This window comes from Meriones unguiculatus, chromosome 12 (genome assembly GCF_030254825.1).
Source record: "Meriones unguiculatus strain TT.TT164.6M chromosome 12, Bangor_MerUng_6.1, whole genome shotgun sequence".
Taxonomy (NCBI): Eukaryota; Metazoa; Chordata; class Mammalia; order Rodentia; family Muridae; genus Meriones; species Meriones unguiculatus.
In genome coordinates this window covers 91,696,166-91,721,784 of record NC_083360.1, presented here as the reverse complement: position 1 = coordinate 91,721,784, position 25,619 = coordinate 91,696,166, and the positions used below count along the sequence as shown (strand labels likewise).

Here is a 25,619-nt window from a genome sequence, read left to right as displayed (position 1 = left end):
AATCAGTGTGAAGGCTTTAGGAGAAAGCATTCTTCACCTTGTTTCTGTTGTGCCCTGAGGGTGCCGAGAACGTCACCCCGTCTCGTCACCCCGTCTCTGTGAGCAGTGAGTGCTCCTCACCAGTGTTTGGAGCCCTTCAAGACCTTACACCTGAGAGATCTCCATGAACGTTTACAGCTGTTTGGGGAATGCTAATTGCAAAGCAAAGGTAGAAAACATGGAGCCGCATGGCTTAACTTGCTCAGTGCGTCACCCCAAGCCCCCTGCGGCGACACTGTGAGCTCCTGACCAGGGCGCACTGAGGCGAGCCCTTTGCACACGCATGCTGACACTCACACTGTGAGCTCCTGACCAGGGCGCACTGAGGCCAGCCCTTTGCACACGCATGCTGATACTCACACTGTGAGCTCCTTGAATAGTGCGCACTAAGGCAAGTCCTTTCCACACGTAGATGTCACCGTTTAGAGCACCAGAGTATGTGATGTCTTCTTTGGCACATGCAAGGCAAAGGATAGTCTGAAGATCTCCTGTTTTGCCAAATATCCCTCTTTTTGCAGTCAGTGCATTTCCACATAGTGTCCAAAACTAGGAAGTAATAGAATAAACATATTCCATGATACAATACTCTGTATACATTCCATTACTGATATTTTCAGTAAGTTCACAAAACACACTTTATCTGAACTAAGCATAAATAAATTGTTTCTCAGTATCAGCGGGCAGCTACAACAACTCCCATATACCTTTAGAACCATAAGAAAAACTCATAATGGCATCTTTATACTTTAAAAGCTCCAAAAATTCAAAACTTTGATATTTAATGGCATCGTAGAAAATGACTCCAGTGTTCACAGAATGGAATTGGGCCTTTTATCAAACAAATATGGATGTAGGAGAAAAAAAATCAGAAATATAGATAAATATAAAAAAAGACAAAACAAAAAAAGACAAGTGTGGAAGTGTATGCCTATAATCTTAGCACTTGGGAGGCAGAGACAGGGGACCACTGCACAGTGAAGGCTAGCCCAGCATACATAGCAACTTCCAGGCTAGCTAGAGCTACAGAACAAGGTCCTTAGTAATAACTTCATGTTAGTATAACAATATCTCACCTAGTCATTTTAATGTGATTCTATATTTCAAAATTTGCTTTATAGGCTTGTTGGTAGAGTTGGTTAGAACATGGTGACAATAAAAACAATTGCTTTCTAACCAGTTCTACTTTTTTTTTTTTAACTATAGAATTGCTCACAAATGCTTCTAAATACAAGTGATATTTCCATAAAGTCACATAGTTACCCAGGCTTCTCAGTTTTATGTGCACAGGTCCATGGAAGATGACAAGTGCAAAGCTTGGACAATGTGTAGATGACAGCAGGGACACGCCCAGGCTTTTACAGAAATTCAGTGTTTTTCCTTGATACAGTTCCCGATGTATGAACTGGTGTGGCCTGTGTCGCTACGCAGCCCTCCCCGTCTCCAAATGTCTCCCACATCTGTTGTTTAATCTCTTAATACTCTTGAGCATAGGTTCAGACAGAGTCTGTTGTTGTTGCCATATGAAAATGAGGGGAAGCAGGCAGAAGACGTTTACATGTGAGAAAGCAGAGACCTGATCCCTGCTTTGAGAACTCTACACCCAAGAAAGAGGGCACACGAAAAACAAGCAAGGCTTTTGTGATAACATGTTCAGATTATACCCGAGAGACAGGATCAGTGTAAAGGTATGGGACCAAGTTACATTACATGAAGTGAACAAGAATAGGATCCATGGGGCCAGGAAGTTACGTCACGTTTAGGAGGGCATGATTAGAAAGCTCTAAGGGGCAGGAACGTATGAAAGAAAATTCAGTGACAACCCTGAGTTTTGGTGCCTGCGGGGGAGGAACAATGGTGGCCCTCTCAGAGTATAGCGGTGGGAAGGGTCTCAGCACCCAGGCTGCTCTGCAGACCTACAGCAACGATGAGAGCATGCGCTCACAAGCAGAGTGCGACTTTTTTCTTTGGGTAATATTTCTGCAAAAACCTATTGCAGTAAGTATAAAAAGAATGAAAAAAAAATGGAAGAAAGCTAATTAGACGCAAGATTTGGAAAACACTAACGCCTTAAATGTGAACTTTTTGGACAGAAATGATCACCGCTGCACAAACAGACCGAAGACCTTGCATCCACGGCGACTCTTGAGGCAGACATCCCTGCTCACTGTGTTTCCCTGTGTGTAAAGACTGAATGGAGAATACCCTGGACTTGAGACAGGCGCCTCTGGCCTGAGCTAAACAGTTCTACCTGATACCACCAAAAATAGAGATACTTATCCTGACACCGTGAACAAACGAAATCACCAAACCAGATGGCTGTAGCACCTACATTTCAAGCTACCAAATAATTCTCTTAAAAAGTGTATGCAAATGAATGACAGGAAAAAGTGAAAAGCCCCCCCCCCCCCCGGGGAAAAGGGAGAACAACTTAACATATTTTCTCTTCTTGAGAACAGCAAACAGCAGTATTTTAGGCTAACCATGTACGGTTGAATTGACAAGACATCGCTTTTCTTCTCCAATCTCCATGGGCAGAGTGTAACGCAAATAGGGTTAAACAGGCAAGCACTTCGGGGTTTATCTGGCCAGAGATGGTCTCTCATCTTTCATTCTATGATGACTATGATGAGAGATTGCAGAAGGCTTAACATATTATCCCCAAATCTGTAGGCTTATTGGCTGCTTAACCAATGAAGCAGACAATGCTCAGTGGCTCCTGTTGATTTACCAAGCCAAACAATGAAATTTACAAAACCAGGGAAGACTTTACCCTGGCTCCAGAAATTTTACACTGAAGGTTTTCTTGAAATGCAGCCTTTTGTTCTCAACTGTAATCATTCTTCATTTACTCAGGAGTTAGGCAGAATCAAAAGTAAAAATAGCTTATTATAAGCAATTTTAGCCAAAGAGATGGCTCAGAAGGTAAGAACACTCTGCTCGTGCAGAGGATATAAGTTTGGTTCCCAGTGCCCACACCCCCCCAGTGGGTCACAGCCACCTGCAACTCCAGTTCCAGGGGACCCAGAGCCTCTGCAGTCACCTGCACTCACATGCAAAGACACACAAATACACATAATTAATTTTGTAAAAAATCTTTTAAAAATGATTTCTTGTAGATTTATTTCTCAGCAGAATAAATAAGGGATGGCTGTGGCTGTGTGATGAAGTCCAGGGAGATGTGTGTCTTATTTAGGAGGAAATGCCTAAATCCATTAACCAACTTTAACAGGAGGCCTTAGCGTTTGTAAACATAGCTGTTTACAAACAGCTAGGGTTTTAGCTGTCTTTGCTCTTAGAACTGATTAAAACATAAAGTAAAACAAGCATGGCAGGAAACAGAGGGGAGTCTGGAGAACACTTTCATTAAGCAGCTCATATAGGTAGAATCTGGCAAATGTGGGCTTGGGAGAAAAGTAAGCTATAAGGTAGGCCATGAGAGAGGTGACTTCTCATTAGGTAGAATACCCGGTTGCCAGGAGCTGTGCTTAAATCCTACGTCTGGCAGCATTTGGTCCATTTTAGGAAAGGAGAAAGAAGTAAACCTTATTGTGGCCTTTCTGGTTCCATCATTCAATGGAACTCTTGATGAATTATGGAAGTAGGAGCCTCCATAGTCTGGGGCAAGAGGAAGAAACAGCCTTGAGGGTATTATGTAGCCCATACTATACGTACATATACAAAAGAGGAAAAAGTAAGCAATACTCAGAATATCTTACAGTATATTAGATATTAGTATATCAGAATATCTTATATCGGATAAAGTATATCAGAATATCTCAGAATAACTTATAAAGTATAGAAGGGAAAAGCTTGAGATCATCCATTAACTCTATCCAGATTCAACAATCTAATGTTTAGTGATATTTCCTAAACAAATATACGTTTAGGGGGCGAATGTGCATGAGTATGTGGAGCATCCAAGGGAGCTAACCCCTCTTCTGAGTTGATGATGAACTGCTGCCTGATCCAGCAGGCAGACATGAATGAGTAGGAAAAGGCAGCAAAGCCTATGGGTCCAATGATGTAGCATGGCTCAAGGCTCCCACATGCTTCACTCCAGGAATCATGTTTAAACTAGAGGATAAGCAGGACCAGATGATACCACGGAGAGAGAGGCTCATGGCTCTCTCCTGCTGCTGCTAAGGGCAAGGGTGTCTTTTTAACAATATTTGTCTGGAGGGAAGGGCATGCAGTTCATTTAGCTGAAGAGCTAGGATGAGAGGTGCCTCCCAGACTCAGAAAGACAAAGTCCGCATTTTCTCTCATACGTGGGACCTAGATTTAAGGTTTTGTATTTGCATATGTGTACTGGTGGGCCATGAAACTGGAAATGGGGTCACAGAGAGGGGGAAAAGGTTACGGAGGGCGGATAGAATTGTGATGGGACTATATTGACACGTGACGAGAAATCAGGAAAGAGAGTTTTAGGGAGGAAAAGAACCAGTCGGGCAGGCAGGAGCCGTGGTGGGGAAGGCTTCGGGGGAAGGAATGAGAATAAGGCATAATGACAAAAAGATCAGAGCCGTAGTAGACTAGACTTTCCCATGGAGGACACATTTTGCATCTTTCCCAGTATCAGTAAATAGCCATCTCAGTGCTGCCTTACGGTGGGTATTACAGCACCGTAAGAACGCTGCGTGTTTACTTTAACCACCAGGGTTAGCTGGGCACCCCCAGGTTTTCCTGGCTCTGTAACTGGGAAGTTACTCAGCAATGACTCAGTTCCTGGTTCACATTTCTCACAAGTCACATGGGGGAAACTCCAACGTATTAAAGTTCTGGACAAAAGGGGATCGATATTTCTAGAGCTGTCGATAAATACTGCCCAACTTCTGCTCAGAAAGAATAAACTTGTCCCTTCCACGGTCAGGCTTAGAAGCGGCCCCTCACTGAATCCCTGTCAGCACCAGATACAATGTAAAAATCATTTAAATATAGTCAATTATTTTTAACTTCTTATTCTCTAAGAGTTAGCATTTCCACCAATCTATTGGCCAAAGCTATTTCCATTTTTGTTGTTTATATGTGTCATCTAATCTGTGGATTTGTCAGAGGTCTATATATTTCATGAATATACTATTATCTATGATGTTTGCCCTTTACACTTGCTGGTGTGTGGTTCTACCCCAGGGGGAGAAGAAATACAGAGTATATTTTAATATTTATGTATCTTTGTTTACTGTATTATCGTTACAGCTTCTCTCTTCACGTATATGCAGAAGAGGGCCTTTCCACAGCCTGTAGGGAAAAGGTCCTCTGAGATCTAGGCTGAGCAGCACTGTTTTAGAGAAGGTGGCCTTTCAGGTGCTCTGTCCCCTGAGGCCGTGTGCCACACTGCAGCAGCCCAACGAGCTCTTTCCAACCGTCTGACAGTGCTTGGCTGATACCTTCAAACTTTGTAGTAAAGAAAAAAAAAATGGAATATATGCATATGTTTTGTAGCTGTTCGCTTGGTCTGGTTTGCTTCTGCCCCCTGGTGGGCTTTGCACAACTTGTAACTCTATAAAACAGGAAAAACGAGGTGGGTTTTTGTCTGTGTGGGAGGGAGTCTATGAGCTTGCGACCTCTCATAAGCTCCTCCTCTTATTGCTCTGTGTATCTCCCACATTTGTTCTCTGGTCTGGCAGACTCGGGAGCAACCATTTCTTTTAAACCACCCAGGAAAACACCATACTCCTCTAGTTACCTATAGCTTTCTTAAACATCTCACACTTTTAATTGGCTTAGAATTTCCTTTTGTGTATAGTATAAAGCAATATTAAACTCCTCGTTCAAACAGTTTTAGGACTAAAATCAAATAATGGTTACTATATCCAAAACTGTCTACAAATTGTTTACTTCACCACTTAAAATTTTTATTTATAGAATTTTAATTGTAACTTCTAACGTGCACTTGTGAATGGTGCATATTCTGGCTCATTATTGATTTTTATTCCGAAGTTCTTGGTTATTTTCAGTACTTATTTATCCACATTAATTTAGATGGGAGCTATGCTTCAGAATAGCAGACCAATGACAGTCAAGTGGAGTGCCCAGCCGGCAGCGGGACAGGGAGCTTGGTTCATTCACTGCTACACTGATACTGCCCGGTGCTTCTGAGATTCCATGTTTTAAAATATTGGGGTGTAGTGGTGTGTTCCTTTAATCCCAGTACTCAGGAGACAGAGGGAAGAGGATCTTTGAGTTCCAGGCCAGCCTCGTCTAAAAAGTGAGATCCAGGACAGCCAGGGATACACAGAGAAACCCTGCCTCAAAATTAACATAAAATAAAATACAGGTTCTGGAGAGATGGCTCAGCAGTTCAGAAACTGGCTGTTCTTCCAGAGGACTGGAGTTCAATTTCCAGCATCCATGTGGCAGCTCACAACTGTAACTCCAGTTCAGGGTATCTGACAAGACACACATACAGGAAAACTCCCAGCGCACATAAAATTAAAAAGAAAAAAAAAACTTGTATCAACACCTACATTTTTTCAATGCAAGATAAGAAATGCAAACGCACAAACAAAAGGTTACCGTACCTTTATATGCTTTACCCCACAGCTGACCATCCTGTTTGGCTGATATGGATCCCAGGAAATATCAAAAATCTGTCAAGAAATTAAACGTTCTTCAGAGAGCAATACAATAACCAAGATTCCACCCTAGCATACTGGTTAAAAGCTGCACAGGATGGAAATGCAGGTCCCGGCTGTGAGATCCTGCTGGGAGAGCTGACCGTGGCCCCTCACGGTGACCTTCAGCCCAAGCAGATGAGCAACTGGCCTTGCTCAGTGAGTGCAATCAGTGTCAGGCATTAAACCTCTCCATTTATGGAAAACAACTCTTGACAATAAGGGCAATTATGAAATCAAATTTTCTGGAACTCTTCACAGTGCTGACAAAACACTTTAGAGATAGATTTTCATCAAAAATTAGAATTATTAAACAGTATCTTTTACTTAGGAGAGTGTTTAATGGCTAGCTCTGGTTCAGTGTGGGCAAATGTCCCGAGTACTAACAGAAGTAAGAAAGAAGCCATTTACCTGGCATCACATTATCCAACTCCTCTAAACCATTTAATGTACTCCCAAGAAATCTTACATTTTCAGTTCTTCAAAGAACTGAAAACATACCAGATGGCACTATTTTTCATCCTCTATGAAGAACTATGAGGTAGTTTTCAGGGGGTTATATTTTCATTTAGAAGACAGAAAATACCGTCTTCCAACTTTGAAAGATAAATCACCTATCACGAGTATAGGAAATGCATACGTCCAATACCCATACAAGCTGTGGGTATAGAGTGAGTTCAGTAACTAGCATTTAAAACAGATTCCAAAATGTTCTGACAAAGGTGGCCTATGGGTCATATTATGAAAAGTGCTGCTAGAGAGGAACAGGAAGTGAGTATGATCCAGGTGCATTGTATAAAATTCCCAAATAATTAATAAAAACATTATGTTGGAGAAAAAAGTGAAAATATCATTCACATACAGCAACAGAATAAACACACATACACATATACACACATACACAGAGATAGACAAAGACAGAGAGAGAGAGAGAGAGAGAGAGAGAGAGAGAAACAAAATGAAAGGGAAGGACCAATTGTCAGTGCCAAATCTTGACCAGAGAGAAAAACCCAGGCCATCAGCTTCCTGTCACTCAGGAAAACGAGACAACAGACTGCAGAGAGAGCACCGAAGAACAAGAATTCAGTCCACATGTCCATTTTAGCATCTGAGCTCAGCCAGGTTTCAGTATCTCTAACCTTTATCTCATCTTCTCCAAAACTGGCAACACAGCCTTACTTTTGTTGTGAAGTCAATTAAGATGATGTGGGTGAAATAATTTTGAAGACAATAGATCACTATTAAACACAAGTAAATAAGTATTCCAGCCACTAAAATAATCTCTTCAAGTTAACCATAAGAAACCAATTATTCCTGCTGGCACCAAGGCATCAGCAATAAAGAAGAAAACTGTGTGATACAGATTAAGGGGCCCAGGTGACCAGCATATTTTGTCAAAACATCTAGATTCACGGTGCAACTGAGTCCTAAGCATTAGGATATATCTTTTGAAGATTGTCTTTTTCACCTCCAGCTCCTTACAGAAATCTTATGCTGGAGTTGAGACACCACCCTGGCCCTGGCATGAAAGAAACTTATCTCACAGCCCAGCGATATGCACAGTTGTGACGGTGCTACGGTGAAAGGTGGAGGCAGACTGAGAATCACTCCCTCCTGTTCTGGGCAAAACTGGAAACAAATTCCTTTTAAACACACGCACGTACACACAAAGAGCCACTCTCTTCTGATTTTAATTTGGAAGGTGTTTGGACTTGGAGCCAGGCTTTACGGTTAGGTCTCCAGTAACAACAACAACAACAAAATAATAATAAAATAAAACAACAACAACAACAACAAAATCTCACTAAACTAACAATCTGCCCCTAACAAGTGTGAGAGCAAAGGGCGTGGTCACTGAAGTCACACAAGTACACCACGTGACATTCACTAGTGCTAAGAGGACGTTTAGACAAATTAAATTTAACAGCATTTAACTGAGCAGAGAACCAGTTTGCGAAGTGGATGGCCCTGAGGAGTGGCGGCGCTGTACGGCATGTCACGCACGGGCGACACTCTATGGCACGCACAGGTGGACCTGTACGGCACGCACAAGCCACGCTGTACGGCACGCACAAGCCACGCTGTACGGCACGCACAGGCGGAATGTTCAGACCAGCAAGCAACTGATGTCCAAACCATACAGGGCCTGGCATGTGCCTTTCTCAGGCGTGTTTCTCTGCCTGCAATTGGCTATTTGTTACAAAAGTATGCTCTAAAACTAAACCTTTGGGTTGTTTTCTTTCCAAAGTACAATTCTCTCTATATTCAGTGACTCAGGGCCTGGGGCGGGTTAGCTGAATCTAGTTTAATGCAAATTCTACAACTTCACACATAATCCAGGTCTTTCTCAGTAGAAAACAACGATGTAAAATATTTTCACCTTTAATCTTGTTTCAAGTTAGGCCAGAAACAGAAATAGGTGGCCACAGAATAAGCTGGGTGAGGGTGAGCTGCTGCCCTCAACGGAACCCGACGCGCCATCACAACAGTGTCTACTAAGTCTCAAGTACACCTTTCGTGATCACTGGAAGCTCGTGTTCCAGTCCAACCCAGCTCACCTCGCGCTGTAGGACACAGCACGAGCGAAAAGGCAGTATCTAGAACTAACCTCCACCTTTCAGTAAGAGCAGTTACAGCTGACACCTGAAGGACCACCTCTAAAGGCCATGAGCCCAGCGCCTGGTTCTCGGCGGCACTGAGAAGCGGCTTGGTCATGGTGCTCAGCTATTGATGAGCTTGCTGGAGCAGCGTTCTTCAGAAGACAGAGGGTGAGTGGGAGGAGGATGCCTTTGAAGAGCACCTAACCTGTTCCAGGTTTCTTGTCCTGCCTATTTCCTGGTTGCTATGGCATGAGAGGCTTTTCTCTGCCAAGCCCTTCTGCCGAAAATGAACTGCCTCACTCCAGGCCCAGAAGGGTGCAGCTAAGTAAGTCTGAACAGATATCACTGAAATGATGAGGCAAAATAAATCCTTCCTTCTTTATTTTCTTAGGTGTTTTGTCTCGGCAACAGAAAGACTGACCAAGTCAGTTGCAAGAAAATTCAAATCCCTGAGGGTGGAATTCTAATGCGACTAGGCTTCAAAGCCTGCTTACAGGCGTCATGTGTGCAGTTACGGTCAAGAACTGCCAGGTCAAAGGTCCCCCAATCCTTTTCCAGCACTTGCGTTCTACTGCCAGTCACTCCCGGGTTTTCTGAAGGTGTGATGCTGGAAGGGAACGAGCACCTGCTCTGAGGTTCCTTTGCCTTACAAACGCACCATTAGAGACATTTTTCACAACTCACACTAGGCACGATGATGACTTTGGTGTTTAATTAGGGCCTCATTCTATATGGACAATTACAGAAAAATACAAAAAGAAGGGAAGAAACTAGAAAGCGAGGCAATAAAGAATCAAGTTATTCAACTACAGAAGACCACAGAGAAATTAGCATCTGCCTAGGTACAGGCTGTGCCTACATAATCCCTTCTCTGGCCAGCTATGCCTACATGAAATTACCATTTTTGATTACACCAAATTCAGTGTGAATGACAGGCAGGCCATAGTTCATACTCAGCGTTAAGAAATCACAAATAAAACACAAACACTTATAGTAGTATTTTTGCAAGCATTTTTCCAACAACCATTTCCATGTGTCAATGAGTAGAACTAAACTACTATAAAAAGCCAAACAAACGTCACCACTGAAAATCTGCATCGCTTATGGAAAGTAATAACAATAGGTAGCAAGTAATAATAAGCAAGTCGTGTTTGCCAGGTCAAAGTGTAGGAGAAAACTTACACGTGGTGAATTCACTTTTAAAGACAAGGTAACAATTACTCTCCAGCTTCACAAAGGTCTTACCCGGTCAGAATGGCCAGTAGCTGAGGCCAGAAGTTTTCCCTTCCTCCAGTCCCAAATGCAGACTGTATTTTTGGCATCCAATCCCACTGAGGCTAAACGCTTAAGGGAAGAAAAAAAAAAAAGAAAGGAAGGAGAGAAAAATTTAATAACTGAAATTATTCACACCTATTTTCAACAAATAGTTATTGATTATCTACTAGGGACTAGGCATTGAACCCAAACCCCTCCTAATACCAAATGAAGGTGCACTGTGGATGGCCTCTGGGAGATTCCACAGGCTCTTCAGTTCCACAGTTTTACATTCATTTGCTTTTTCACCACAGAATCCAAATGTGCAAAGTCGGCTGGGACATACCTTGAAGGCAGAGGTTGATAATCATTTAAATTTTATTGTGAAATATCAGAATGATGACTCGAGATTTATCACTCTACAGCCGGTGTGGGACACTTAGTGAGTTTCAGGCCAGGCAGGACTACATTGTGAAATCCTGTCTCAAAAAAGAAAAGTTGGATTTCATTCTACAGGATGACCTAGAACTCACTCTGTAGACCAGGCTGGCCTCATATTCATGGAGATCCTCTTGCCTCTGCCTCCTGAATGCTGAGATTATAGATGTGAGACACCAGACTGCACCCCTCAAACTTTTTACTGCAAATTTAGGAAACTATGAATTCCACAGTCTAAGCATCTTCATCACAGTGTACAAATGGAAGAGTCTGACAAACACATACAGAAAAAGTCCAATAAATGAGTCTGATAATTTCACAAACAGTTAAAGTGTCTAGTGGATGTATAATCTTAATAAGAGGAACATGCTATCTGCTCCTGAAGCCCTCTGATTCCTTTGATGTCACATCAGTTTCTTTTCCTCAAAGTCAAACGCAAACTCTTAATTGTAAACAAAATGAAAAGTATCAAAGGTAGGTGTATGTAACACCAAAACCAGGGATTCTTGGAGGATACTGCTCAGGAGGCTTCTTTGTTTTCTAATTAGCCAGATAGAAGACCCTATTTGGCTTTGTAAAAAAATTTTTGTAAAATAATTTCTATTAGTTCTTTGAGAGCTTTGTACATAGATTGTGATTAAATCTGCTTCTCCATTCACCAACTCTGTGTCCTTTGTTTTTTCAACCATCAATTTGTGCTGCACAAATATCTTGGATGTGTGGCCATCCACTGGAGTAGGGTTGACTTACCAGAGGCCACACCCTTAAAGAAAATGTATTCTTTCTCTCCCATTTGGCTAACAATTGCCAACAACATAAAAAGGGTAGAATTTCATGCTCAGCCCTCCACAATGAGATTCTGTCCGGCTTGGGCTTGCACAAGCCTTGTGTGTGCTGTCACAACTACTGTGAGTTCATATGTGTAGCTGCTCTGCTGTGCCCAGATTTCCTTGTAGTCTTCCACTGTGATTAACCTTTACAGTCTTTCTGCCCCTTTTCCACAGTGATGCTCAAGCTGTGAAATCCATCATGGCAAGTAGTTTACATTTCTCAACTGACAGTTAAAAGCCGTGCCGTCCATCCAGCTCCTCACCTGTCAAAATAGAACCTCGAGAGAAATGGCCAGGACTCCAAAAGAAAATGGATGAATCATATGAAAAAAGAATAAGTAAAATGAACAAAGAACTTTCAGTTAAAGCTTGGTTTCCTTCTATTGCATGGCATTTTTATGATACTTCAAAACAAAATTTGGTATAAATGTTTGCTAAAACAGAAAAAATAAGAGTCTACACATTGAGTGGACACATCAGCCTACATCTACGATTATACAGGGATATGCATAATAACTCATTGAGGGGCTGGAGAGATGGCTCAGTGGTTAAGAGCAACCGGCTGCTCTTCCAAAGGTCCTGAGTTCAATTCCCAGCAAACACATGGTGACTCACAACCATCTGTAATGGGATCTGATACCCTCTTTTGGTGTGCATGAAAACAGAACACTCATACATATATATAAATAAATAAATCTTAAAAAGAGAGAGATAATATCATTTCTAATTCAAAGAAAAAATGAGTAATGACAAGTTCTCTCTCACAATAGAACATAGCACAATGTTAATTACTTTAAAATTATTCAGATCATGTCAACTCCTCTTCATCTAGTTTTTCTTTGACATTGTCTTACAGAACGAACCCTGAAATTAGCTAAACAATGACTGAACAAATTAATTAATATACAAAGGGAGAAAAAGACTTAAGAGGAGACACCACATAGAGACGTGATGAAGGCTGGAGAGAAAAGCTATAACTCTAGCAAAATTTGAATGCAGCTGAAGCCAGGAATAAGCCCTTTGTGTTCCCATTCCCATTTTAAAGAAATAGTAACCTCTTTTCTGTCAAGTGTTGTTTTATGTCCAAGCAAGGAGACATAACTTGTGGGTACTGGGAAAGTTTCCTACCTTTGTGGTGTTTTCAAAGAATGAGTCCCTTTCAAGGGGGCAAAGCAAGCAAAATGTGAGCATCATTTGAGGACTGGAGCATGGCCCGGGGCATGAAGCTCACCCTCTCTAACTGGACCATGTGGAGGGTATGGACAGAAAAGCTGCTTCGCTGAGAATGCTCACCTACAGTGTTTGCATTTCGTTCGATGCTATTGTAAGCTATGCTGACGTTAAAATATTTTGATGCTTTTGGCTGGCGAAATGAATTACCAAGAAACTGTGAAAATGAAGCCGGTGAGATGGCTCAGTGGCTTAGGGCATCTGTTCGTGTTCTAGGACCTAGGGCTGCTTCCCAGCACCCATGTAGTGTTCACAGCCATCTGTAACCCTAGTTCCATGGGATCTGATGCTCTCTTCTGAACTTCAGGCATGAATGTGGTACACATGTACACATGGAGATAAAACAGTAATATATATTAAATGAGAATTATAAAGATATTAGTTAAGACAGTATTTAAATTGCATTATACAAGTTCCAACTTGGAATTTAAAGGGCCTGAAAATGAGGGAGGGGTAGGAGAAATGTTGCAGTGATTATAAAGAAAAGTATAAACACACAGGAATTGGTGACCGCTCTAATTAGAAATGGTCTGAGGGTCAGAAAGAAGGAAGAATAAGAAGTGATCTCAAGATAGAATCAGAGTCTTCTGAGTGGCTCCCAGGGAGGTGATGTAGCCCCCTGGAAGCAAAAGGTGCAGCGTTTGAGCAGAGTCTGAGGTCGGCAGGAACGGTCCAGCCCCTGTCCCATATGGATGCTAATAACGGGTGACAAAATAGGGTTGCTGAACCCTAATCGAGCTAACTTTAAGAGTTCCTTTTGGAGCTGTTTAATCGGATAGTAGAGTGGGAACAGGAAAACCCAAACTGGAGCCTGTTGAGAGGGGCAGACCAATGGCACCAGCCTGAAAAGAGGCCAAGCGAAGAGGAGTTCTAGGAGGCTGCCAAGGGGAAACAGCAAATGCTGGCAGCTGTTTGTACTGTAATTTGTATTGTAGTTTTAGGGCATAAATTGAGAGAGACGCTCACCTGTCCCTCCGAGTCAAAAGCCAGGCAGGCAACTCCATGCGTGTGGACATCTTTGAGAACAGACACAGTCTGGACGCGATGCGAGTCCCATACACAGATGTATGGCTCTTTCCCAACTTGGCCAGTGGCGATCAGAGTTTTATCTGGGTGTAAGGCAAGGCTGAAAGAGAAAAAAGACCTCTCTTCATACTCTCCGACTGAACAGAACTTAAGACATTGATTATCCTTTACCCCAATTTGTCTGTTCCCAAAGTAACTACCCGCCTGATTATTATAAATTAAAATGTTCAGCTTTGGCAAAGTTAAGCCTAGTAAAACTTGACGGAAATTTTATCTAATTTTACCTACTTAGTTATGTTAAAAAAAATCAATATTAACCATGGTCATATTCTCAAATACTGTATTTTACATGGTCCTGTCACTAAGTTATATTTACTTACTGATTTTCAAAAGATTATTAAACATTCAATCTAGCTCTTGACTTTATTGAGAAGTGGTTCAGAAACTGGGGAGTGGGGGCTAGTCAGAGGAAAGAGTTCACTGCTGGCTTGTCTTCTCTCTAGTCTTCTCTGCTTCCTGGCCACCACAAAATGAGCAGCGTTACTTCACAATCCCTCTTTTCCATGATAGTATCCCTCACCACAGCCCTGGTTCAATGGGGCCTGTGAGCAGGGATCGAAATCTTCAAAACCATAAGTCAAGCCAAACCTTTCTCCTTTTGCTTCCACAGCCATTTTGTCACAGTGACAAAACAAAACGAAACAAACTGTTGGGGGTTGTGCAGGAGCAATAGCAAAACAGCTCTAGAACTCTGACTGGTGGGAATGCAACCCACCAGCTAGCACAACCACGACAGGTTGCCTGGGAGACATAATCTGGAGGACTATGTGTCCTCAGGACGTCATGTGTCAGGGAGCACAGCTCTGCTGTTGCGCTTGTGGTCACCACATCCCTCATAACATGTGAGCTGTGTGAGAACTCTAAGGGGGTGGCCAGCCCCTCACTGGGCAGCATCACTGGCACCTACAATTAACAGTGCTTGATGTCTTCCAGGCATTGCTGCTGGAGCCAATTAGCGATTCAACGGCCACCCTTGAAAAGAACGAACAGATGTACGTTGGTAGCCATGACCACTACCCTTAGAAAGAACTTGAAGAAAAAAAAATAGATTGTAAAGATGTTTTTGCTAGTGACTTTGATGTAGAAAATCTTAGAAAACAATTTGAATTCGGAAAGGTATACTCTCAATAGTTAAGCTAGGACTTTTTGAGGTTGGTGAGCAAGAACAATACCTCAATTAGCACTAGTTGACATGACTCTCTCACTGAAGCTGAGCTTCGAGATGATTAACTTCTTGTATTAATTTTTGCCCTCAGCTTCCTGATACGATTTAATATAAATTATTAGTGCGTAGGTACACACCTTAAAGATTTAAAGTAGAAATGGCTCATTGTTTTTTATATAAAACTTTAGGTTTGCGATTCTTTTAAGATTTTTATAAAATTACTTTTTAGGATAATTGATTCTTTCTCTGTAACTGCAGTTTGCAGCCTGCAGTTAGAGAAAAGCTGGCTGAGAAATTACCTTGCTTGCTCGTCTTGTTAATCTATAACAAGTTGCTTGGTTACAAATATATGTGGGTTCTTGGAAATAGCTTGTGCATATTTGTTTCTGATACCCATAATATGTAAGACAGTTAATCATGTGAGGGTGCTGGGGGGCATATTTTCTTACATATACGCATTGTAACTGTTCACTTAAAAAATAGATGCCACATTGAGATTTTTGAACTTCTTGAGAGATCTTGCTGGGATAAAAGCTGTAGGAGAAACAATAAATGGGCTGGAACTTGCTCTTCAGAGTTTGTTCCATCTATCAAAATTTGTGTGGGTATATATGTACGTATGTAAGGCTGAGTTCAACTCACTCTTTGGAATTTGCTCCACCCCCCAATGTATGAATGCATATTATGTATGTGTGTATGTGTGTTTGTATGTATGTATGCATGACTATGTGTAAAGTAAGAGAAATTTGAAAGAAGTTTATTTGGAACCTACCTGCTGGAGTCTGTCTTACTTCGTCCTGTGTGTGTGTGTGTGTGTGGTCTTTTTCTCTCCTTCTTTTCTTTCTTTCTTAGACTTGCTTGCCACCACCAGTGGAAGCCCACGCTAAGAGCCAATTGCTCTAGCCCACACTTACCACAATAGGTAAGCTATTCCCTGCCAGAAAGCTACCAACACTAGCACTTCAGTTCTGGCCCCTCAGCTTGCCGCTTTCAGCGGAAGCCACTGTTGGTAACTATTAGTTCTGTCCGGAAAGTTACCCTCAGGGACAGTCTGCTGGGTGACTGGCCAGCCCCACCTCAGTTAACCCTGAATGTTGATAAAAAAAAATGGCAGAGACTTTCATGATAACTTATCAGTGTAAGTCACTCAGTATCATTACCAAACACCCCATCTATAGAACCTTTACTCTGGGATTTACTGTCCCAGATGATTCTGATAAACCCATACATTTACTACATTGATTTAAAATCTCTCATTGGAATGTATTTTTTTAAATCAAAGTTCTTTTATGCTTTTTTTTTTAAACTAACTCTTCCCAGCCCATGATACTAATTTCTCCAGGTTCCTTCTTTACCTCTTGAATACAACAAAAAAAAAATTTTTTTAGAAAGACTCTCCTTTTCTAAGCCCTGAGTCTCTAGCCTCCTTCCCCAGCTTGCAACATGCTCCTCTTAGACTTAGAACAGGGGCTGGAGACACAGCCCAATGGTAGAGTGATTTCCTAGCATGCACAAGTCTCAGGGTTCAATCCCCAGCACTAAAAACAACAAGAATAGGAAGGATGATTCATCTCTGTGGTCGAGCATTTGCCTAGCATGCTTTAAGATGCTAGATCCAATCCCTGGGAACAAGGATGAACAAGGAGATGAACAAGGAGAGGCAACAGAACAGAAAAGGACAACAGACATTTACTTCATCATTTGGTATTTCCTTACTGGCTTCTGTGAAACTCTACTCTTCTCACTTGGGTAACAAACTGACAACTTCTATGAGCCCCTAAAGCACAGTCAAGCTGTGTTGACATTTATCTTAAGTTTGTCAGTATTAATTCAGTAACACTTTGAAAGCTTCGAATTTCAAAAACTGGATTTCCAAGAACATAGAGTGCAACATCAGCATGCAGTAGAAGGCTAAATGAGGCCTAGGCTACCACAGGCGTCTAGTACCCCTTTCCTCACACCCTCCGAATGTATAGATTCAAGAATTCCAAGAACAATTTTCAATGACTGTGGAGAACCCAACACAACAGATACATCTACGACACAGCTCCTGTACCTAAGAGCCAAGGACCTGAAAGTCTGCAGGGAGAGTGAGTCTCCTAGAAATGGCTGCCTGAACAAGACCTGAACAAGAGCAACGTCAATAGACAATCTAAGACAGAAGGGGGAGTTTTCATGGGGTCCAACTCCCCAACAATGAACGCCAAGCAACTCTAACGAGGGAGAATTGGCCTTTCCCAAGAATGAGCTCCCTAAATCTTATCAATACAAAAAAGAGCCCTAAAATCATAAGCATTATAGTTCACAAAATGGATTCAGCATGTTATATATCTGTGCACGTACACATGTGTGCTTGTGTCTGTGTGTCTGTGTGTCTTTGTCAAAGTGAGTATAAAACAATAATGATCAAAAGAAAAAGCACCAATTTGAGAGAAATCTGGATGTAGAATGTGAGATGGGCTAGAGGGAGGGGATATAAGAGAAAGGGAAACAGGGAAATAATGGAATATGTTTTATTTTTAAAGATTTTTAAATGTAAAATATATTTTAACATAAATAACAAATAGTTTTAAACAATATTTTTTCAACAGGATCTTTCTTCCTAATTCCAAAATATCTTAATGTCATTTGAGAAGCACTTTAAGCAACAGATATATTTCTGAGTGGCCTTTCCTCATATAAAATCAACTTATCCCTTTATACATCACAATGGCTGGCAGCTCAGAGTCCCCAAATCTCTTTGCCGTCCTAAGAAAACTTGGACCTCTTCACCAATCTTGCAAAATGTAGCAACAGCCATGTCATAATTTTAAAATAATTTAAATTGACTCCTATTATCAGAGGTGTTAATCAAAGGGCAGTCTCATTCCTCATACACACAAAACAGTTTGGGTCGTTCCATTTTCTTTTCCCTGCTTGTCTTAGTGCATCTACTGTATTATACACATAGTAACAAGAAATGGGTGAAGCTTTGAGAGATTGATTGTCTCCATGTGTGTATATAAATTGAGCTCCCCTGGGAAATCCCATCTTCTGTTACCATGGCAACAGAAAGCACTGCAGAGCAGGTTTTCCGACAGCCTGTCCAGGAGGAGAAATTGATTTGTTTCTGTGGCAGGCCAGGAGGGCAGAGCCTATCTTCCTAATGCCAGACACTCTCATAATGATTTCCAAATATGTTCAGGAGGGGAAATGAGAATTAACAGGGTCATGGAAATAGAAGCCCTGCTTATGAGGTTGGACAAAGCCCCCGATTAGCATTAATCATTCTTGATCCTCTGATGTAAAATACATTTCTTCAAAAAAAAAAAAACCAAACAAACAAATGATTATTTAAAAATAAATAGTTTGAGTATGTGTTCTAAATGAAGCAATTAATAAGTGTTCCTGGTTCTAACATGCTTTGGAAACCCCATCTCCCTGTTACCCAGGCTGCTCGTGTTTTTCTCGGTGATGCCTCAGTGCTGGTTTATTTCCGAATGATCTCACCAGGAAAGCATACAGCCTTCTCCACCCCACCCCTGAACATAAGCCCAAGCAAGGCTTTCTGATGAGCAGATAGACAGACCAAGGTCATTGGGCAGGAACGAAAGAGAAGGGGAGACTGCTCCGGTGTGGGCTCAGTGGGAAGTCGCCATGGCCCAGTGGAGGTGCATCTACAAGATGGAAAACACAAACGCAGGCTTGATTTGAACAGCACGACCCTAAACTAGTGGAGTCTTAGACAGGGAAGGATATGTTCTAATATCAGTTCCTAGGAACGTGTTTGGCACTGGGTTACAGTGATACCATGAGGACAGTGATCTCTTTTAACACCATGGAGAAAGGCTCACCTTCCTGGTAGGTCTGGGCGAGCAAATGAGAGTGACAATCATTCAGACAGACCATGAGAATCCATTCCATTTTCCTGAATTTTGTAAACTCATGTACTCTATAATTCATAATAGAGCGTGGTCCCACAAACTGGACTTCCCCACATGTATGGTAAGTGCCACATCTAATGAGAATACATGTGACTTGAAAATAAATATGACACACACTGAGTATTGCCAAACCTGTTTGCCATACTCATATTGGCATGGAGCTATTTTCCAGGAACACCATCATACTATATTAAGGAGCAATTAAAAGTATGGTGGTTTTGTGGCTTGGGATCAGAGTGTGCAGAGGCTTAGATGAAGCCAGACTAGGCAGGCTAGCACAGTGGTTCTCAACTTGTCACCTAAGACCATCGGAAAAGAGACATTTACAGTTATGAAGTAGTAACATAACAGGAGGAACTATTAAAGGGTAACAGCATTAGGAAGGTTGAGAACTACTGGCCTAGCAGGAACTGACAGTAAAGTTTCAACAACTTTGAGAATCAGTTATTAAATAGCCACTGGACCATGTATGGATATAACCTAGAACCTCTGCTCGGATGTAGCCCGTGGTAGCTCAGTATCCAAGTGAGTACCCTAGTAAGGGAAACAGGGACTACTTCTGACATGAACTCAATGGTGGGCTCTTTGACCTCCTCCTGACCCCCGGTGAGGGAGGAGCAGCCCTGCTAGGCCACAGAGGAGGACTTTGCAGCCAGTCCTGAAGATAAAACAGGGTCAGATGAAAGGGGAGGAGGTCCTCCCCTATTAGTGGACTTGGAAAGGGGCAGGGAGGAGATGAAGGAGGGAATGGGATACTTCTGGGATACAGAGTTAATAAAATATAACTAATAATAAAAATAAAAATAAATGTGTTAAAAAAAAGAGACAAACTCAGAAATCAGCACCTAGACCTATATTCATCTCAAACACAGATGCCTAAACACCAGTTTAAGAACACAGTCAGCTACAGCCAGGGCTACATTACACCACCAGAGCCCTGCCAACCTATGACAACCAGGCCTGACTATTCCAATGCTGCTGAAGCACAAAAAAAGGACATTAAAACCAACTTTGTGAAAACGATAGAAGTCCTTAAAGAAGAAATGAAAAAAAATGTAAAGAAACCGAGAAAAAGACAAACAAAACCTTTGAGGAAATCAATAAATCTCTTAAAGAATGCCAGGATAAACATACTAAAATCTGTACACCTAAAGAAGCTAAGCAAGAAGGAGGACTCTGGGTAAGAAGCTCAATCCTCATTCAGAAAGGCAAACAGGATGGACATTGGAAAAGGGAGAAAACAGGGAACAGGACAGGAGCCTACCACAAAGGGCCAATGAAAGACCCTACCCAGCAGGGTATCAAAGCAGATGCTGAGACTCATAGCCAAACTTTGGGCAGAGTGCAGGGAATCTTATGAATGAATGGGGAGTTAGAAAAACCTGGAGGGGACTGGAGCTCCATAAGGAGAGCAACAGAACCAAAAAATCTGGGCCCAGGAGTCTTTTCTGAGACTGATACTCCAATCAAGGACCATGCATGAACCCCTACACAGATGTAGCCCATGGCAGCTCAGTGTCCAAGTGGGTTCTCCAGTAAGTGGTGACATGAACTCATGGGCTGGCTCTTTGATCACCTCCCCCTGATGGGGGTTAGCAGCCTTACCAGGCCACAGAGGAAGACAATGCAGCCAGTTTTGATGAGATCTGATAGACTAGGGTCAGATGGAAGGGGAGGAGGACCTCCCTATCAGTGGACTTGGGGAGGGGCATGTGAGAAGAGGGATAGAGGGAGGGCAGGATTGGGAGGGACAAAGGAGGGGATATAGCTGGCATACAATGTGAATAAATTATATTAAACAAAAATAAATACATAAATAAATAATTAAAAAGATGAAAGATCAGACAGGTTCTCATATAGTAACAATAACAGTAACAGTAGGTGAGTTCAATATCCCATTCTCATCCTTAAATACTTTCTGGTATTTTATATTGTTGCATGTATGTATGATGTATGAGTAAAGGCACTCAGATGCCATGATGTGTATATGTGCAGATCAGAGGGCCTCGTAGAGCTGGTTCTTTCCTCCCACTAAGGTGAGTTCTAGACCATCAGGCTTGATGGCATGTACTCTCACTCTCAGAGCCATCTCATCAGCTCTATTCTCATCTCTACGGAGGACATTTAAGCTAAAAATCAACAAAAAGGCTGCAGAGTTAACATCCTAGATCAGATGAACCTAATGGGCATCCACAGACACTTGCATCCAACACAGAATACACAGTCTCCTCAGCAGGCACGGAACTCTCTCAAAATAGATGACATTCAAGGACACAAACCAATTACAAATGACATAAAAGAACTGAAATTATCTCTTATATCTTATCAGAACACAATGGAACAATATCTAGAAACAAATAGCAAGAGAAAACACAGAGCCTACACAAATACACAGAGCCTGATCAACATGTTCTTGAACCCATTAGAGCAAAAAAATGTTTACTATCTAGTATCAAGTGAAAATGAAAGCACAGCTCACCAGAACCTTTGGGCTATAGCTAAGGCAGTTCTAAGAGGAATGCTTGGAATTATGAGTGCTTACATTTCAAAAAATAAAAAAATGATAGAGCCAGCAAGGTAGTTTATTAAGTAAGAGCACTTCCGACCTGAGTTGCACCCTGGGTACCATGTGGCGCAAGGATAGAATTAGCTCCTGGAAGTCGTCCTCTGATCTCCACATGCATACTGTGGCACATATATGTACATGCAAATGATGAACATAATAAACATTCAAATCTCAGATAGCTCAAATTAATGACATAATGATGGATCTCAAGGCCTTAGAAAAACAGAAAAAAGCCAAACCCAAACCGGAAGATGGCAAGAAAAAATTAAAGAAGGGCTGCAGAAATGGCTCAGCAGTTAAAAATATTTATTGCTCCTGTAAAGGACCCATGTTCACTTTCTAGCACCCACATCTGGTGGTTCACAGCAGCCCAACTCGAACTTCATGGCATCCAATGCCCTAATCTGTGAAATCTTCTTAAAAACAGAAAGGGAAGGAAGATTATCAAGCCCATTCTATCAAGGCAGAATTACTCAAAGAAAGGGAAGAAGAAAAGAAAGGAGGAGGAAGGGAGGGTAGAAGAGAGGAAGGGAGGGTAGAAGAGAGAAAGGGAGGGAGAGAGAGAGGGAGAAAGCGAGGGAGGAAGGGGTAGTCCAATTTCCCTGAAAACACAGGTGTAAAAATTCTCAGTAAGATCATACATCAGGGCAGCTGAAGAGTGTGGTTATCAAGATGAACCAAGATGCGCAGATGAGAGCAGCGATTAACCAAAAGTAATAGAAAATGGAGACAGAAAACGTTGCAAAGAGTTGCTGAGAGCTACATTAGCTGAGGGTGGCTGGAAGGATCAGGTGAAGGCACACTGTAAAGAGGTATTAATTAAAAGGACTAGAACACGTCACTGTTGATGACTTGGTGACTGAAAAAAGGCAGAGCGCCGGTACCTGACAGTGTAAAGAAGGAACCTCTACAGAGAACATTCCTTGCTCAGCATGCCATCTTTAAGGGGGAATTAGAATATGTTGTTCTGTGGATCTATTTCTGAAAGTAAAACTCGCCATAAGTTAGAAATTGATTTCTCAGGCAAAGAGGATAGACATTGGCAGAGAGAAAACAGGCAACAGGACAGGAGCCACCACAGAGGACAGTTGAAAGACTTTACCCAGCAAGGTATCGAAGGAGATGCTGAGACTCATAGCCAAAATTTGGACAGAGTGCTGGGAATCTTAGAAAGATTGGGAATGGGAAGATAGGAAGACCTGGAGGTGGCAGGAGCTCCCCAAGGAGAGCAACAGATTAAAAAATTCTTGGCACAGGGGTCTTTTCTGAGACTGATACTCCAACCAAGGACCACGCATGGAGATAACCTAGAACCCCTGCACAGATGTAGCCCATGGCAGCTCAGTCTCCAGTGGGTTCCCCAGTAAGTGGAACAGGAACTGTCTCTAACATGAACTCAGGGGCTGGCTCTTTGATCACCTCCCCCTGAGGGAGGAGCAGCCTTATCAGGCCACTGAGGAAAACAACACAGCCAGTCCTAATGAGACCTGATAGGCTAGGGTCAGATGGAAGGGGAAGAGGACCTTCCCTATCAGTGGACTTTGGAGGGGCATGGGAGGAGATGAGGAAGGGAGGGTGAAATTGGGAGGGGATAAAGGAGGGGGCTAGAAAGGGGATACAAAGTGAATAAACTGTAATTTATAAAAATATAAATAAATCTTTAAAAGTGAAAAAAAAAAGAAATTGATTTCTCAAAATAAAGTCCTTTTTTATATGATGGTTATAAAAAAAGAAAATCATACATTATAACCAAGTTTGTTTTACTCCAGAGACACAAGTATATCCAACATAATATATAATACAGCACATAAAGTTAAGGATCAAAGCTATATGGTCATACCAGTAGACATAGAAAGGTCTTTAACAAAGTTCAGCATCCTCTTACGATAAAAGTCCTTAAGAATATAACTGAAAATAATAACGGTTATATAAGGCAAACATTATATTAAGTGGGGAAAAAGCTAATGGCATTTTCTGTAAAATCAGGGATAACATAAGGGTGCCCACTCTCTCCTCTTGTTAATATGCTGTGTAGCATCTCAGCTAGAGCAACAGAGAAATAAATACAACGTATACAAAAGGAAAGGAAGAAGCCAGCCCTGCTTGCAGATATGATTCTATACTTAGAAGACCCAAAAGACTTCATTAGAAAACTCCTAAAGCTCATAAACATTTTCAGTACATAACAGAACATAAAATCAACATTCAAATAGTCAGAAGCTTTTCTACATACCAATAACAAAACTCACTGAGAAAGAACTCAGGACCAAACTCTATGAGTTTCACATGAGTGTCCAGGAAAGAAAAGTTACGCAGATGTAAGCCTAAGCATGCAGATGAAAGAAAGACCTTTACAATGAAGGCTTTAAAGCCCTTGAAAAGAACACTAGAAAGACCTCCCTGTACATGGATCAGAACAATAATGTCAAAATAGTTTCCTCACCATAAGCTTTAATGAAATCTCCATTGTATTTGAATGAATGGTGGCATTCTTCACAGAAGTAGGGAAAGTGATCCAAACTCATATGGAAGAACAGGATGCCAACAGCTAAAATAGTCAGAAGCAGGAGGGCTGGATCTCAAGCTTCACTGCAGAGCCACAGGACAAAAGACAGCTTGCTACTGTCACAAAGGCGGGAATGCAGACCAATGGAACAGAACAGAGAAGGAAGCCCCCACACACAGCTGTCTGTCTTTGAAACAAGTGTCAGAAATACACACCAGAAGGAAGCCTTTTGACAAATGGCACAGGGCTGACTGGGTACCCATGTTAAGGAAAGAACGTTAGTCAGTGTCTTTTATTACACGCACACACACGCACACGCACACACACACACACACACACACACACACACACAGAGTTCAAAATGGAACAAAAACGTGAAATTCTGAACCTGGTAGAGGCACTTCAAGATTCCTCAGGAAAAGGAATCCAACTTCATCGGAAGTACTCTCAAGCTTTACAAGAAGGGCTGCATGAAATTAAAAGGGAAACCGCGAGTGCAGTGAATAAGCATCCTGCAGAAGGAGAAGCTCTTGGCTAATTCTTGGCCATCCTATAAAGGATTACTATCTAGCATCTATAAAGAGCAAGAAAATTAAATAGCAAAACCCCAAAACAAAAAAACCCAAGCCCAAATTATTCAGTAAATCAGTAAATGGGCTAATGATTTGAACAAATAGCTCTCATATAATAGAAATATAAAAGGCCAACAAATACCTAAAAAACATTCAGCATCCTTAGCATCAGGACATGCAAATCAAAACTGTTTGGAGATCCAATTTCATACAACTCAAAATGGGTATTATCAACCAAACAGCAGCAAATGCTGATGGAGCTGTGGGAAAGGGTAGCCCTCATGCCCTGCTGGTACCGTCACTAGGTCAGTTTCGAGGTTCCCCAGAAACTGGGAAACAGAACAACTCTGTGTTCATCTCTAACACTCCTGTTCAGCACACCACAGTGACACTTCCACAACTGTTTTTATTGCTGCATTATTCACGATAGTCAGTGTTTGAACCAGCCCACATTTCCATCAACGGGTGAACGCATAGAGAAGATGCTCGCACACAGCGAAGCCCATCCTAGGTTAAGCAGAAGAGAAAGCAGAAGGAAAAGATGCAAAGAAAGCCACAGAAGCGAATGTTGAGAACTGTGAATGTTTTTCTCTGGAGAGCGGAAAGGAAACATAAAAATGGCATATGTAAGCAACATCCTCAACTAATATTATCAGGGAGGCAGCCATGCCTGGGGTGGTAGGAAGATATATTAAGCAGATGGGCTGGAGTCTTGGACATAAGCACCAGAGAGAACAAGCACAGTAAATTAGTTTCTTTGGAATGGTGGATTGGTGATGGGAAAAGGGGGGGGGCA

General features: G+C 41.8%; 1 protein-coding gene and 1 pseudogene across 3 annotated transcripts in view; one reads left to right on the top strand and one right to left on the bottom strand.

Annotated features, from left to right (window-relative positions):
• The window catches only part of Eml6 (EMAP like 6), a 225,456-nt gene that overhangs the window by 121,394 nt on the left and 78,443 nt on the right, over nt 1–25,619 (bottom strand). For all 3 annotated transcript variants that reach the window (XM_060365115.1, XM_060365114.1, XM_060365113.1), the window contains exons 3-6: nt 13,972–14,131; nt 10,499–10,597; nt 6,561–6,629; nt 400–585 (exon numbers count right to left, since the gene is read on the bottom strand). In XM_060365115.1, the coding sequence (XP_060221098.1) occupies nt 400–585; nt 6,561–6,629; nt 10,499–10,597; nt 13,972–14,131 (514 nt within the window). The remainder of the gene's footprint in view (nt 1–399; nt 586–6,560; nt 6,630–10,498; nt 10,598–13,971; nt 14,132–25,619) is intronic.
• Nucleotides 22,412–22,730, top strand: LOC110554318 (transcription and mRNA export factor ENY2-like; annotated as a pseudogene).